This window comes from Cystoisospora suis (assembly GCF_002600585.1).
Source record: "Cystoisospora suis strain Wien I chromosome Unknown contig_4224, whole genome shotgun sequence".
NCBI classification, from domain to species: Eukaryota; Apicomplexa; class Conoidasida; order Eucoccidiorida; family Sarcocystidae; genus Cystoisospora; species Cystoisospora suis.
In genome coordinates this window covers 1-15,883 of record NW_027157016.1, presented here as the reverse complement: position 1 = coordinate 15,883, position 15,883 = coordinate 1, and the positions used below count along the sequence as shown (strand labels likewise).

General features: G+C 43.0%; 3 protein-coding genes across 3 annotated transcripts; 2 read left to right on the top strand and 1 right to left on the bottom strand.

The window, feature by feature from the left end:
* The first annotated feature begins 16 nt into the window (after positions 1-16).
* On the top strand, positions 17-8,804 carry CSUI_007846 (uncharacterized protein). The gene is made up of 4 exons (XM_068067989.1): positions 17-1,052; positions 2,095-4,351; positions 6,245-6,399; positions 6,948-8,804. The coding sequence occupies exons 1-2, from the start codon at positions 661-663 to the stop codon at positions 2,480-2,482; spliced, it is 780 nt and encodes a 259-aa protein (XP_067920034.1). The 5' UTR covers positions 17-660; the 3' UTR covers positions 2,483-4,351; positions 6,245-6,399; positions 6,948-8,804.
* On the bottom strand, positions 5,835-11,363 carry CSUI_007845 (uncharacterized protein; the record flags this gene model as incomplete). The annotated part of the gene is made up of 5 exons (XM_068067988.1): positions 9,198-11,363; positions 8,478-8,542; positions 7,814-7,932; positions 6,940-7,013; positions 5,835-6,038 (listed from the first exon to the last, which is right to left on the bottom strand). Exons 1-5 carry the CDS (start codon positions 10,251-10,253, stop codon positions 5,835-5,837), a joined length of 1,518 nt encoding a protein of 505 aa, XP_067920033.1. The 5' UTR covers positions 10,254-11,363.
* A 25-nt stretch (positions 11,364-11,388) lies between these two features.
* On the top strand, positions 11,389-15,860 carry CSUI_007844 (mitochondrial ribosomal protein s14). The gene is made up of 2 exons (XM_068067987.1): positions 11,389-12,715; positions 13,251-15,860. Exons 1-2 carry the CDS (start codon positions 12,530-12,532, stop codon positions 13,401-13,403), a joined length of 339 nt encoding a protein of 112 aa, XP_067920032.1. The 5' UTR covers positions 11,389-12,529; the 3' UTR covers positions 13,404-15,860.
* The last annotated feature ends 23 nt before the right edge of the window (positions 15,861-15,883 follow it).

Sequence of the window (15,883 nt, the reverse complement as noted above, 5' to 3'; positions counted from 1 at the left end):
AAAGATAGATAGATAGAGGAGTTTAGTGTTCCTTTCTACAGACGTTGTCGAATTCTGTTGTAGTAGTGTTGTTTCTAGTGGTACCATTTGCATGCGCATGCAAAGAAAAAAGAAAAAGAAGATCCGTGAGATGTGAGAAAGGTGGGTACGTGAATGACCCAAGGAGACTCTTTTCTTTCATTTTTCTTTGGTTTGTTTGCTATTTCCTTCTTTTTCTTCTTTTTCATCCTCGAGACACAGAGGCTGCGCAGTGAGGGGTAAAGCCGAGTCTTTTCATTAGCATCTTTTCCTCCATTCCCTCCCTCTCTCCCTCTTTCTGCGTAGTCGTCTTCTTGTCAAGACAGTCGTCATTCGTCTTCTCATTCGCTCCATCCCTCTTCTCCTCCTCTTCTTCGTCCTTCTTCTTCGTCTTCGTCTTTTTCTTTCTCGTTCTTTTCTCAACATGCACTCTGGTAGAAGTTTTTCTTAGGCAATGACCAACACTCCTCTCTTTGACACTACTATTCCCTCTCTTTCCTTCTTTCATTCTCTCTCTCTTTCTTTCTCCCTTCTCTCTTATCTTTCTACTCTCCTTTCTCCGGTCTCTTCTTTCTTTCTTCCTCCTCTCTTTCCTTTCTCTTTTCGTTCCCTTCTTTCTCTCTCGCTTCCTTCACGCCAATAATGTCTCATCGAGGAAGTTCTCGCCAGCATTCCTCTTCTTCTTCCTCTTCTTCTCGAAAGCGGTCTTCTTACCACTCGCATGCCAAAGAAGATTCGGAGGGGGAGACCGACTCAGATGAAGAGCATTCCGGCCTAGGATCGACAGCAGCGGGTGACCGAAAAAGTAGCGGCGCCTCCGTACCGCAGAAAGAAAGTAAAAGAGACAGGAGACAACATACAGAGAAATCTGAAAGAGGCGCATGCGCAGGAGGAGCTGGCACTAGTAGTAGTAGTGGCAGTAGTAGTGGTAGTGGGCCGGGCGCAGGGGCGTTTCATGGAGAGAAGAAAAGATGGAGAAAGAAGCGCGAGCCTCTAGATATAAATCTTATCGTCGCTCAAGAGGAGATTGACAGGTAAGACACAACAGCAGCAGGAGGATGAGGAGAGAAGAAAAGAAAGAAAAAAGCCGGGGAAACAAAGGTCATGAAGGGGAACATTTCGATACTAGAGACTCGTAGGAGCGATGCAAGGAAGTCTAAGAGGAAGAAGACCCAGTCAAGATAGAAAGATAGACCTAAGATAGACTAAAATTTCATAGCTAGCTTCAAGATAAATATAGATATCCATAACTAGATAGGTTAGGGCTTGATGTGGTTTGTATGAGATTTGGGTCTCTAGTGTTGATCGTGGCGGCCTTGTGTCTTCACCCCGGCAATAACTTCTTTGACTTTCTCTTCTTTCTTCTTCTTCTTCTTTCCTTCATTTTTACTCTTTCTTTTGCTTGCCGATCTCTCAAGTCTTTAAATCGAGTTGACCATGAAGTTGGTGTGTCGCGACTAAGTAGACAAGGAGGAGAAGCGTGAAGAAGCTCCCTCCCTCTCTCCCTCTTCCTTCCTTTCTCTCTCTTCTCTTCTCTTCTGTTTCTCTCTAGCTCTGTAGGGTATTACTATGATAAGCAGCAGGAGAAGAAGCAGCGAAGCATGCCTTGGTCTTATCCAAGCCTACGACTCTTATGTGTATAGATACATGTAGAGAGAGACTCTGTACATATGAATAGATAGCTATATGTGTCTGTATGTATCTATCTATCTTACAACTATGTATACATACATGTATACTATCCATCACAGTTATGTGTAGAATGGAGCTCGAGGAATGAAGGGGGGGGGCTAGCTCGAAGAAAAGGAGCTATGAAACAAAAATTCACGGTGACCCAGTCATGATAAGAAGAGAAAATAGATTCCATTCACTCTCTTCTTCTTCTTGCCTTTTCTCTCTCTCTTCTTCTCTTCCTTCGTCGTACCCTCATTCCTCTCTCTCTCTCGTCATTTCTCCGTCTCTCTCTTTCTTCTCCGTTTCATTCATTTCTCGTTGCCGTTCATCTTCATCTCTTTCTCTCTCTTCTTCTTTTTCTTTTTTCTTCTCTCTCTTTCTTTTTCTCTTCTTCTTCTCTAGACCGGATGCGCCATGTTGGGCGACGTTGCATGCAGGGCCTTCTTCTCTTCTCCCTCGACGTCTGTGTTGCTGCTGTGGCTTTCCAGCCAAGTATAGATGCCCTCTCTGCATGAATGCACGCAAAACTTCTTCTTCTTCTTCTCTCTCTTCGTCATCCTCTTCTTCTTCTAGCAGTACCTATCCAACTAATCATAGCAGTAGCTGTGACGGAGGTGTGAATGACCCGAGCTGTTCAGGCGCTACAGGGGTGGGGAGTGGCTCTTCTTCTTCTCCTTCTTCTTCTACGAATGCCTCTCTTCTGCAAGGGAGATATGTCTGTTCAGCGAGGTGTCTCTCCATCCACCAGGCTCATGACTGCGGCCCGAAGCGGCTCCTGCACTGGATGTGAAAAAGAAAGAAAGAAAGAAAGATAGATAGATAGATGGATAGATAGATAGATCAAAGAAAGAAGGAAGGAAGGAAGGAAAGAAGCCTCTCTCATACAGGAAGGGCTGAGATACAAGGGGAGAACAAGAGAGAAAGAAGAATTGACTCGTGTGTAGATGCTGTACACACTGTATACAGATATATCTAAACAGAGAGAGAGGAAGATTTGTATAGACAAAATACATCTTTACAGATATGTCTGTTTCTGCACGGGGTGCGTGGAGACGATCTAGATGCATATTGGAGGAGAGAGAGGCGACGAGACAAAGAGACACGACTCATGTCTCTCTGTCTTGTTTTCTTCTTCTTCGGAACCTAAATCTGCATGCAAACAGGAGAAGAAGAAAAAAGGGAAGATTTGACCCAAGGAGGTAGCAAACTGCTGCAGATGGAGCAGCGAGGTGTTTTTGGGGTGTACGTACACCTCAACGTTTGATAGATTGTCGATGCCTCTATGTTCATAACTTCTTATATGCATGAGCGGAGAAAAAGGAGGTAAGGAGGAGCATAGATGTCTGCCTTTCTTTCTTTCCTTCGCTCGGCTGTTGCAGTCTTCTTCTTTTCTTTTATCTTTGATCATATATGTGGATCCTCCGTTAATGCTGGAAAAGAAGAAGAGAGAGAAGACTGTCTTTCTTTTCAAGATACTCGTTGAAACACATCTGTCTATAGGTAACGGAAAGAAAAGGAGAGAGATCTCTTTCATCTTTCTTTCTCTCTCTCTCTCTCACTCACTCTCGTTCCTTGAAGGGGAGATGCAAACAGAGAATAAGAACACTAAAAGGAGAAGAAAAACCCACTACCATGGGAAGCGAGAGAAAAGGACAAGAAGATGAAGAAGAAGAAGGGGGAAGAGTCGATTCAAGCATATAGTCGTGACAAGACTCATGACCCTCACACGTTATCATAGAAGTCCGTGCGTAGCCTTCTGAAGAAGTAGGAAAAGAAAGAGATAAAGAAAGAAAGGAAGAAAGAGAGAAAGAAAGAGAGGAAGAGCTTCCTTTGTTCTCAGCTATCATCTATCTATTAGCAATCTTAGAGAGAAGGTAGTTGACAGGTATGTACGTTTTAAGTCTCAGGTAGTCATATACACAATTCGCATACCTATACGATACTACCGCAAACAAGACCTGAGGTGTATGTACACCTGAGGGGGGAAGAGACGAGGTAAAGTGACAGAGGTAAAAGCTAAGACCCGACACATCGACTTTTTCATTCTTTCAAAGAACAACGTCCTTCTCACATCATACTTATCACCTCCTCCTCTTCCATTCCGCCTACTCTCATCACTTAGGTAGGTAGTTAGTCTATCGCTCTCTTATGGAGAACGAGTCTTTCTCTCTCTCCAGATATCTATGTAGCTACAGGGATCTTTTTATACACGGGCTGAATCTGTATTTACTTATTGTTCTTTTCTCTTCGATTGCAGAAAGAGAACAGGAAGAAAATAACCTTCCTCTACATGAGAGAAGATAGAAGGAATTAAAGAAGAGAAGAGTCTAGATATCTCTTGGTGTTCCTCTTCTTCATATGATTCGTACTACATCTTCCACAGACAGCTCTTTTGTCTTCCACTCGAACAGGAAACTAATCATGGAAAGGATTGTGTCTAAGTTGAAGACAGACCGAGCAAGAGAAAGAAAAGAAAGAAAGTGGAGAATCTTGGGGAGTCTCTGTGGGAAGTCATAGAAGAGATCTCTTTCTTCTTCTTCCATCAGACTAGTGTGACTGCAGTACCCCATACAGCATTTTCAAGAGATAGAGGAGAGAGAAAGGAAAGAACTGCTACATGGACTTCTTCCTCTTCTTTTTCATCCTCTGTTGGTCCCAGGTAAGGAGGTTCAAGAGAAAGATGAAGAAGAAAAGTGCCTTATTGCCTTGAGAAAGAAAATAAATTCAAGCGGCGGAGTGTGCGTTGCTCGGAGAGTTCAAAGTACAGCCCAGAACGGAGGTTAAGACATACACAGATAAATCCATCCATTCAAAAGATACATAGATAGGTAGAATGAAGATAGATAGATAGAATGAAGATAGATAGGTAGATAGGTAGGCAGGGTGAAGGACAGATAAACAGATAGACCACTACAAAGTCGCTGCGTATTCTTGTTTCTCTATCTTCTTCTTCATTCTCGCCTTATGCCATTCTGCCTCTCCTCATCGTCGATTTTTCTTCGCCTTCTTCATCTCCCCCCCCTCACGCACACATTGTGAACTTTCTTCTTCCTCTAAGGTAAATCTATCGCTTCAGAACCACCAAGAAGGCTGTTTAAATTCCACACAGAAGAGTCTCTTTGCTTAGGAGGTCTTCTCCGGATTTCACTTCTTTTCTTCTTCTTCCTTTGTCTTCTTCACTTCATGTTGTCGTTGCTCTTCTTCTTCTTCTCTCCGGGTGTTTCAGAGAAGAGAGCGGTGGGTATGGCTACATAAATACACAAGTATTTCAAATGCAAACTCTCTTTTCACACATCTACCCAACCTGGGACGGTGGCGACTCACCTCTACCTCTTATAATACAGGTGTATATACACCCCAATACCAAGCACCTACCTCATCATCTTCATAGACTCTAAGAATGTCTATCTATCCACATTTCCCTTACTTCTCTCTGTCTATCTGCGTGTGCATGCATGGAACATTTTATAGAGATACGCGAAGGATGGATAGAATTGACTAGGCTTATCTAGACAAAGAAAAGAAAGAAAGAAATGAGAGAGCTTTTCTCAGCTTTCTTTCTTTCCTACCTCACATCTCCTTTCATCTATATCTCTCGCTACACCTTGAATACAAGAGAACCAAACGGAAGAAGATAGTCACTATAAAGCTTTATCTTTTCTCTTCTTCTCTCTTTTTTTCTTTCTTTCATTCATCTCGTTCGAACGCTTTCTCCCCCCCCTTATCCCCCCTATCATTATCTTTCTCTTCAGCAATGACGGGGAGGTCGACTAACAAGATCTTTCTCATCATCGTCATTGCTCTATCTACCTACCCATCTATCTGTCAATCTATTTTCTCTTTCGACCTATCTTTAATCTCTCTATCTACTTTTCATCTTTCTATCAATCTATAAGAGAAAGTCTATCGATCCTATCTATACAGTCGATCTATCCATCCATCTGTCTCCGCGCGGTCTCTTTCTTCAGAGAATCGCACACTATTCTCTAGTCCTTCCCTTTCATCTTATTCATGAGCTTAATCCATCTACCAACGTCTCCCTCCTTAACTTCGTTCATTTATGGCTTCATTTGATCGATCTTCTATCTGTCTGTCTGTCTATGTCTGTGATCTTTCATGAAAAGATGAGGAAGAGAAAGAACCTAGAGAGTAGAGTTGCTGTTCTCTCTCCCCCCTCGAGGGCTGTAGAAAGATTTCGAAGAAGAAGAAGAACTGGAGGATCTCCTTTTTAATCTTCTTAAGCGCCGTCGTAGATGAGAGACAGATTCGCGAGAGACATGTAAAGGTATACCTCTCATCTTCATGAATCTTGCAAGCGGAGGGGTGAGCCATATAGCCAGCCCAACCTTCAAAGACACAAGAGAAAAGAAAGAAGAAGAAGAAGCAATCCATGAAGGACTTTTCATATCGTACAACTTGGGTAGTCATACATACACGTAGATACCTAAATACATACTTACATACATACGTATGGATACAGTATACAGACATGCACATATACATGTATGTACACATACATAGATATCCATGTGTCTTCTGTGTCTCTCTACAGATATCTGTATGAAGTGTATGTCTGTGCGGGTGTCGAGGAAAGGCGAGCGAAGCGGCGAGAGAGGGAGAGAAGATAGACACGTCGAGGAAGGTGTCTGCATGCCTTTGTGAGACAAGAGAAGGAGAAGGCGCGAGACACAACGACGTCTAGATCTGGTAATGAAAAGAAAAGTCTCTCCTATGGAATTGAATGAGAGGAGGCTCTCGTGCGAGATTTCCACCAAGAAGCTTAGACAACTCTCTCTCTTTCTCTGTACAGATGTATCAGATGCATAGAGATAGACAGAGATATAAAGACACGCTAGGTAGGATAGCTAGGCAGATAGCTCTTGCACATATACGATCGAGAGGACCTGTATATACAGAAGAAAAAAGAAAGAAAAAGAAGAAGAAAAAAAAGAAAAAGAAGAGATCCAACCCCAGGGGGGCCTACAACTGCTTCGCTATGTCTGACCATACGCATAGCTATCTTTAATCTATCTATCTATGTATCTTTAATCTATCTATCTCGAATCTCTTCGTCTCATCTTTCTTCCCTTCCTTCTTTCACGCGGCCCTTCTTTGAATCCCGCTATCTATCTATCTCTCTTTGGTCTATCTGTCTATCTCTAATCTATCTGTAATCTATTTATCTTTGATCTATCTATCTATTTCTATGTCCGTGATTCGTAGGGTGGGGGTGTGTCTGTTACCTACCTGTACAGGCGTGAGGGGTTTGCATGCGGCGTAAGCGAAGAGAACGCGGCCCCAAAAGGCATTCCGCTCATTCGCTAAGGAGACGAAAAAGACAGAAACCATACACAGGAAAATGAAAGAAAGAGAAGAAGAAGAAGTGAGAGAACGAGGAAGAGATAGAACAAAGAGGAGGAGAGGAAGGGAAAGAGACAATTGCCGAGCCAAAGAAAGATGCATCGAGATGAGTCCCAAGAAGGAAGAGCGAGAGAGAGACAGAAGAGAGGAGTTGAGGAGAGCTAAAGGAACGTAAGGATTGAAGGGTCAGTGATGGGTAGACCTCCCCAGCATATGTATAGACACACACATAGAGCTATGTCAATCCACACCTATACATATACATATATGAATATGCTGACCTGTCTCTGCATAACGTTTCTATACATGCATGTAGAGGAACCCCTGTAAGGTCGCATATGCACAAAGAGTTTTCTCTTTCAAACGCTTTCCTCCTTATCTCTCTTCCTTCCTCTTTCTTCTTGTGTATATCTCTCTATCGTAACAGTATTATCTCTCAAGAGAAATCTATTTTATTTCTTCCTTAAAAGAACTCTCAAACGTACGTCAAACAGGATCGCCACTCCCTCCTCCATGGCGATCACCTCCCTCTACCTTCTCCCTCCCTTCAACCTCTCAGGTGTATATACACCTGAACAGAGGATGTGGACACATGTTGATACACACCCTTCACATACATCCAAATCTGTGTACGTCTGAGGTGTATGTACACCCGGTGAATGAAGAGAAGTAGACATACGTAATATATAAGAACATCCACTCACTCTCCATCCATGTATGCATGCTCTAGCAACTTTCTTTCTCTTTTCCTTTCTCTTACCAAGAGCCTGAGTGTCGAAGATTTTATCGAGATGTAACTTGTCTGCGACCCACTGGACAGACTCATCGCTAATCAGTTGAGCTATGCCAAAGAGAGAAAGAAAAGTCCCCGCATGCACTCTAAAAAGGAAAGAAAGAAAGAAAGAATGGTCGCTCCATGAATAAAAGAAGAGTTTTAACTCTCTCTGTCTGTCTGTCTTCTCTATGTTGGACGTCTCACTTGAACGTACTGGCAATCCTCTGAACTATTCTGTGTATAGTTAAATCTCTATAGATCTATAGAGACCTATACGTTTCAGATAGAGGGAGAGACTTGAGGTGAAGGAAGTGGGTCAAGTGTAAATGATCGTTTTCTTCCTTCTTCATTTTCTTCTTCTCTCCTCCCTGCATCCCCGAGACGGAGAGACAGACCCATGAACTTTTACCAGTCATCATACATATAGAGAGAGGTCTATCTTTAATCTATCTATGTATGTAACTATGTTGAATCTATCTATCTATCTATCTCTTTATCTATCGTAAAAACGTATCTTCATCTATCTATCTATGTATATATGTAAGTCTATTTATGTATCTATAAAGAGTTCGAAGCCCCCCTAGACCCTGAGAAGAAGAAGAAGAAGAGAGAGAAGAAGAAGAAGAAGGAGAGTTTGAGAGGGACTTACATGAGATAGGAGAGGACAGACGCCCAGCCATACCTCTCCCACAAACCTCGAAGACGCTCCGTCGCCTACCGAAACACACACATTTCATACAAAGAGAAGAAGAAGAATGGTAGACAAGAAGGAGACAAAGCGAAAAGGAGGAGTGTTGGACTTCGAGTGAGAGAGCATGGTACAGTAGAGAAGAAGAGAGAAGAAAGAAGAAGAAAGAGCAAAAGAAGAAGAGAGAGAGGTATGTACATCTTTCCTGTGCATTCAAGACAGGAGGAGAGGCAAGAGGAAAAGAAGAAGAAGAGATTGATAGATGACTTGCATACACATCACGACGTCCAAGAAGAAGATATAGGAGAGAGAGAAATGGATGAGATTCCATCGTTCTTATACAACGACAAAATAAGACTATATAGATATCCTCACATACATAGGTCACACACATAGACAAATACATATGTAGTTAGATAGAGAGCTAGGGGATATAGAGAGATGGAAAAGCATAGGCGATAGAAGAAGAACCCTGGTAGGCTATACGTAGCATCTGTAGATACATGTAGGCACCTACATACAAATAGAGATCGATATCCTACATACATACATGCATACCCTACATACATCTGTATACATTCACCCATTCATACATGTACACATATACAGATTCATCCATACATATCTCTACATACACATATACATGCATGCATGTCTCTGTCCTTTGCATAGTGAAGTTACCTTTCTTCCCTGAGCTATGACCTTCTCCATCTCTTTATGCTTTTCAAGCTGGTAAAGAGCCTTCTCGACTTTTCTTCTTCTCGCGTCAATCCAGACAAGCCCTTTCTCTTGCATCACTTTTTGCTTCTTTGTCATGAGAAGATAGACTTGCTGTCTCTGGGATCTTAGCTTCAATCTTTGCCGCTGAAGAAAGTCCTTTTTATCTAGATCTCTCCACTGATGACGCAGCGCAGAGCTTCTCTTGGAGATCTGCGTCTGGAGGTCTTTGAGATTATGCTGCAATCCTTGAAGCTTTTTAGAGAAAGAAGAGCTCCGGAGAAGAGCCGCCTGCTCTCCTATCTTCTTCTTACTTGACGGAAAGAGAGAAGAGGAATGACGCCGAAAGAAGGCCACAGGATCGTGGCGAGAAGGGGGAAGAGGAGAAGAAGGAGGAGGAGGAGAAGAAGAAGAGGGCGAGGAAGGAGACGGGTTGCGAGGTTTGGACGAGTCAGAAGAAGAAGAACTGAAGAAGCGAGAAGGAGGAGAGAAGGAAGAAGAAGAGGTGTGAGAGATGGAGTGAAGATAGGCTGTAGTGTAGGAGGAGGAGAAGGAAGGGGATGGTAAGAAGAAGAAAGAAGAAGACTGTGTATGTGGATGAATTGTATTACGAGAGAAAGAGAAAGGAGAGAGAGATTCTTTATGCCTAGACCATGGAGAATGAAGAGAAGAACTCTGTGAAGGTGAGAAGAGAAAAGACTGTAAAGAAGAAGAAGATAATGCCAGGGCTGACGGAGAGGCCGTCTTTCCTGAGAGGGAAAGACGAGAAAGAGAAGAAGAAGAGGAAGAGGAAGATAATGATGATGATGATACACTCGTGACTGATACAGGAGGGGAGAGCGAGGCTTGCTTCCTCCTAACACTCTGACGAAGAGAACTTCTACTACTCCAAGAAGAAAGATTTCTCACTGAAAAGGAAGAAGAAGAAGAGGAAAAGAAGGAAAGTGCGGCCGATGAAGAGGAAGAAGAAGAGAAGAGGTGAGTTTCAAACAGAAATCGCCGAGCCGAGAGAGCGGCCATTTTGACAAGAGAAAAAAGACACCCCCCCAAATCTATCTAGTAGAAAGAAAAATGCAACGACCTTTCGAGAAGATAGATCTCTTTCTCTTCTCCCTGTATGGAGAAATTCGTCGAAGAGATCTCTCGAAATAGAGAAAGACGAACTATTACAGCGCCTGAATGAAGTCGACAACCTCGAAAGAGAGAAGAGATAAGAAAAAACAAAAAGATAGACAAAGCAGAAGAAGAATTCTTGACGACGAAGCTGTATGTACACTCGGTCTGGGAAGGGGAAGGGAAAAGAAGCGAGAGGATGTGACTACCTACCACATCTTTAAGAAGAGATATCGATCTCGATTCACTCGTGAAGAAGAGACTTGAAGAAGAGAGAGAAAAGACGAATTCTAGATCAAACGATAGATAAGGAACTTATACAGGGAAGGAAAAGTAGACAGAAAAGAATCTGTGAAAGAATCAAATGAAGAGGTAATGTAAGAAAAACTATGGAATAATCAAACAAGACTCCAGGTGTACATACACCCACCAAACCCCCTCTTTTCTTGACTTGATTCTTGAGATAGATAGAGAGAGAGAAAAATGTTTCTTTGCCTGGAGATGTTTCTTCCAACGCGATCTTCTTCCTTCTCTCTCTAACGTCATCTCTCTCAACTTTTAAGTCATGGTGTATTGATGTATCGAAACGACTCTTCAGAAGCAATGAGCTCGTTTGAGGACGGTGGACGTGGAGAGAAAGATGCCCTCTCCACTTTTCTTCCTTGCGGCTCCCTTACTTCAAAGGCCTGAGACGAAGGAAACAAGCAAGAAGAGAGGAGAAGAGCCCCCTCAACCATATGACTAAAAGAGAGAGAAGAGAAGAGAAAGAATGAAAAATTCCTTATATGGAGAGAAAGTTAAAAAAAAGAGATGGGTGTGTGCTGAAAAGAAGAAGGGAGAAAAGAAAGAAGAGAAAGAAGAGCGATGTTTGTATGAGTATCGATGCAGAAGTCTGCCTTGGTGTTTTGGAGTCAAAGAAAAGAAGCTTGCGACTTTACGTGCGGAAAGAAGAGAGAGAAAAAGAACATCCAGGTCTTACATGGAGATTCAGGTCCTCTCTCCTAAAAGAAAAGAGACAAGAAACGAAGAAACAGAGAAGAAAGAGATGAGAAGGGAGACACACCCTCTCTGGATAGAAGCAGAGAGAGTTTGAAAAAGAGAAAGAGGAAAAGAGACTCAGTCGCCTTTGGTGATTTTCTGTTGAAGCCAGTGGCGCATGTGTGATGAATGTATGGAACATCATCGATTCTCCGTATATAAGCCGGAGAACTGGACGTGATAAGAAAGATCTCTCCAAAAGAGATGTGAATGAACATCTCGGATGGATATGAAGGGCATGAATGGTATGAATAGATAGGAAATCTCATTTTTCTCTCTTTCGCTGTTTACTAGGAGAGGATCTATCTCTCGACCCTACCAGTGCCCGTCAGCAAAGCTCTTTTACTTTACCAATAGAGAGTTGCTGAACGTTCATCTAAGCTCTCATCTTCTCTCTTTCTCTTCGTTACAACGGGGAAAGCTTTTGCTTTCCTGTCCATTCAAATGCAGAGACTGTTCTCCTTTCTCCTGTCTTCTCACCTCTCTCTATACACATCTTTTCTTCTTCGTTTCCTTCTTTCAAGTTTTATTCCTCTCTGTCAGCCTCTTCCTCTTAACTTGTGAACTCCTTCTCTTAGCGCCCTTCCTCCTTCTACCCCTCTCTCCTCTCCCTACGAAGGAGAGAGAGACAGGAAGGAGATACATTGCTTATCATCGTGTCCACACTGGACCTATCTGAGGTGTATGTACACCTGAGACGTGTTCACCCTTTCCAAAGTCACCGCATGAGAAACAAACAATTCCACCTCTTTTCCGACATCGCCAATATCTGACCTTCTCAAACCCTTGTCGTTTCTCTCGCTTCTTCCTTCTCTTTTTCTCTTTCCTTCGCGCTTCTTTTCACCCTCTGATTGGATAGGGAATGTCTCTCTCGTGTCTCAGGGTAATTCTCTGTACCGCTTCCTTCCTTTCTCTTCTTTCTCTCTCCCTCTCCGATCGAATCCAACATTGACACGACCATCTTTTCTTCATCTTCAGTGACAACAAAGTTTTTCTTTAGGCTCTTTATCCTCTCCTTCATTCTCTTCTTCTTCCGTCTTCCTCTTCGTCTTTCTCTATCTCTTCCTCTTCATCTTTATCTATCTCTTCATCTTCATCTTTATCTATCTTTTCTTCTTCTTCTTTATCTTGTTTACTATTTGATCATGGCGGCTCGTAATCCAGGGCCTGTTTTGAATCCTCCTCCTATAGGATTTCCTTCTTTCAATCGTCGTTGTCAGAAAGACTTTTTAGCAAGGAGAGCTTTCGTTGAGAATGAAGTGAACGAGAGAATCTACAAGAATGTCTACCAAAATCTAGGCTTTAAAGGACCTATACCCATTCTGAATAAAGTAAGAAGAAACACTCCCGTCTGTCTCATTTGACTCTTTCTGCTTTCTCTTCTTGTTGTTGATCTCCTTTTTCATGTTCTTCTCTTCATTCATCTCTCTCTCTCTATCTAGGAGGTACACTTCTCTTCAGTCTGTATAGAGAGGAGAAAGATCATATCTCGATGAATGCGCGATCCCTGTCTCCTTTCTATCCGTGTGTATCTATCTAGATGTCTATCTGGCGTATGTGGTTTATACGTGTGTACTTATCTACATGTATATATCTGGATACGTCTATCTGTCTATATTGTCTACACACCTGTATCATCTATGTCTGTATCCACCTCTACAGATTCTATAGACATAGCTACTCATATGTATATATCTATCTCTATAGATAGTATGTTAATCTATAGAGGAGGAGCGGGGGAAGCCGATGTATATGTGCCTCAAGAGTGTAATCTAAAGAACATAGATTTGCTAGATATGAGTTGCCTACACATGTCTTTCTTCTTTTTCTTCGGGTGTGTATGCGTCATGTGCTTGTCTGCTTTAGGTAGGGAAGTATCGCATAAGAATGAGGTGTATATCAGGGGGCTATAGCCGAGGAATCTTTCGCTTTACTCGCATGGCGAAGATGGGCATGCTCCAACTAGCACGAGAAGGATGGCTAAAGAAATACGGATACAAACCTAATCTCTTCCGATAAAACACCTTCCCTCTCTATCTATCTCTCTACTACTTCTCACGCATCATTCTCCTCTTTCTCTCTCTCTTGCTTTCTTTCTCTTTTCTTTTCCTCCGGTATCTCTTGTCCTTCCTTCTCTTCTTTCTATCTTCTTAACGATGAGAAGAATACAAGTCAGGAATCTTTTGATCGAAGAGAGCGGGGATGAGGATTTCCTTCTTGCTTTTCACAAGCACTCTATGCTATCATTCTTTATCTTCTTCTTCTTCTCTTTCTTTCTTTCTTTGATCCAGTCTCCCCTCGAGATGTATTCTTATCTCTCTCTCTCTCTCTGATAAGAACGCTGTCAACACAACTGCATGAGAGCTTCACTTGTTCTTTCTCTCTTTCTCTCTCCGTCAATTCTTGTTTTGCTCGAGACTTTCGTTTTCTTTCTTTCTTAGACAAGAGCTGTCGGAAGTGAAGTGTACATGAAACAAGTCCTTTATTTCACATGAACTCTTCTTCTCTTACCTCCCCAAGAAGGGAGAGTGTATGAAGCTGATAGGACTACTCCTCATGTTAGGACGGCCAATAGAAAGCCTTCTTCCTTTCTGTGTGTTTCCTGGCCCTTTCTTTCTTTCCTGGAGCGAAGCTGTTTTGTGTATTCGGAGTCTGTATCTCTCAAAACATGAAGAGAAGAAAAAGAAGACCTCTCGCTCTTTCACAGTCGATCGGAAGGGCATGAAGAATGATTGAAAGAGAATGAGACATAGGCTTAGAGGACAACAGAGAAGGCGTCTCTTCTTCTTTTCGTATTGGGGGTTCTCCTATCTCTGTGGCTGCTAGTTAGGTCAAAGAAGAACTGTCGATGTGCCCGTGTCACTTGGAAAAGAAGGAGAAATCTTCCGAGAGGACGCAGAGGAGAGAAGAAAAAGAGGGGATGAGATGTCACACAGCCCTACAAAAATCTTGCCTCATAAGAAAAGTCAGACTGCTTTTCTAGAGGAGAAGAAAAGCCGTGTTGTATGCATACAGTCCATCTACCTCGTGTGTGCAGACTACAGCCATCCTGGTGTATGTACACTTCAAGCGACACGTGGTGTATGTACACTTCAAGCTACACCTGGTGTACGTACACTTCCCCTGCGGGCGGCATAACCTCGATTCGTCCACTTGAAGAGAACGTAGAGTCTCGAAAACGGCGTCTGGCCTCCGTGCCTTTGCCTCACTTGCCGAGTTTCTCTTCTTCTTCGACCGAGCTTTGACGGCTGTTGCAGCTCTCTCTGCGTATCTGACCTCTCTCTAACACCCCCTTCTTTCCTAGCAGATCGTCCGGCACAGTCTTTCTTTGCTAGAGAAGAAGACTATACATTGTAATGATCCCGACCGGTCCATGGAAGGCACGTTAAACGAAACATACCGCAGACTCTTGTTCTAAGTGACGGAGAGGCTCCAGAGGGATCCTCCTGACTTTTACTTTCCTTACCACGACACTAGACAATAGATTGGCAAACCGGTGGGAACAGACGACTATCAAGTCCCCTCTACATGTCTCCAGTTCTTTCCACGAACGACAAGGGTATCCTTCTAGAATGAGACGTCTTCTTTTTCCCTTCGAGGCTGTTTCTTCGTTTGCGTCTCGGTCGGTGCCTCGGCTTTTCATGATCTGTGTGTCGGTCTTGGAGAGATTTGTTCCTGTGTATCCATCCACGTTGACGGATGGTAGAACCTTGAAGGGCTACTATACGTCGTCTGCTCGAAGAAAGAACTGGAGAAACAAAGGCAGGATCTACGGACATCTTCTCGTAAGTAAGAGACGATCATGCGAGTAAGAGGGAGGGCTTTCTCTCTTCTCGCGAGTTCGTTGAACTCTATGGCTTGAACTAACCACCGCTCAAAGAGGTAAATATTCCTCCTCCTCCTCCTCTTCCCAAGTGACGAGGAGAAGGAATGTTTATTCCTAAGAGCAAGAAAGAGGAGGAAAAAAACTACTCGATCTGTACCTTGAAGCAGCTCTCGTGATCTTTCTCTTCTCCTTGGGAACTTCCCAACTTGAATGAATGCTTTACGTACAATTGCCACTCGATCTTTCCTTTCAGTTCAAGACATTTTCATACGAGTGGAACAGAGCTTACTCCTTCCCGCCTTAGGGAATGAATGCTCTTCCCGCTACTTCACAAGGGAGAGATAGAAGATAGATCAATTCCTGGAGTAGAAGTGTTTTGCATGGGTCGCATCTACGAGGATTTGAGAGAGACGTCGGAGACTGTCATCACTCCAGCAGAGGGGAGAGGGTGTGAAGTAGAAGAAACGCCGGCAAACACGTCTTATTTCTCGTCTGCTCGTTTCTCATTCATTCTCGTCTATAAGGTAAAGAAGCCGTAGGGGAGAATCTACAAATAGAGCCTAGAGTGGCGCAACGGATGACTATCGCAGAAAAGAACCATTTCCGGTCTTCCTTCTCAGAATAGAGAGGGGTAAGGATAACGAGATACCTTTTCATCTCTTCTTCTTCTTGT

Coding starts and splice junctions, on each gene's coding strand:
- CSUI_007846 (XM_068067989.1), top strand. CDS start 661: ATGTCTCATCGAGGAAGTTCTCGCCAGCATTCCTCTTCTTCTTCCTCT. Junction 1,053..2,094: donor GCTCAAGAGGAGATTGACAG/GTAAGACACAAC, acceptor CTTCTTCTCTAG/ACCGGATGCGCCATGTTGGG.
- CSUI_007844 (XM_068067987.1), top strand. CDS start 12,530: ATGGCGGCTCGTAATCCAGGGCCTGTTTTGAATCCTCCTCCTATAGGA. Junction 12,716..13,250: donor CTATACCCATTCTGAATAAA/GTAAGAAGAAAC, acceptor TGTCTGCTTTAG/GTAGGGAAGTATCGCATAAG.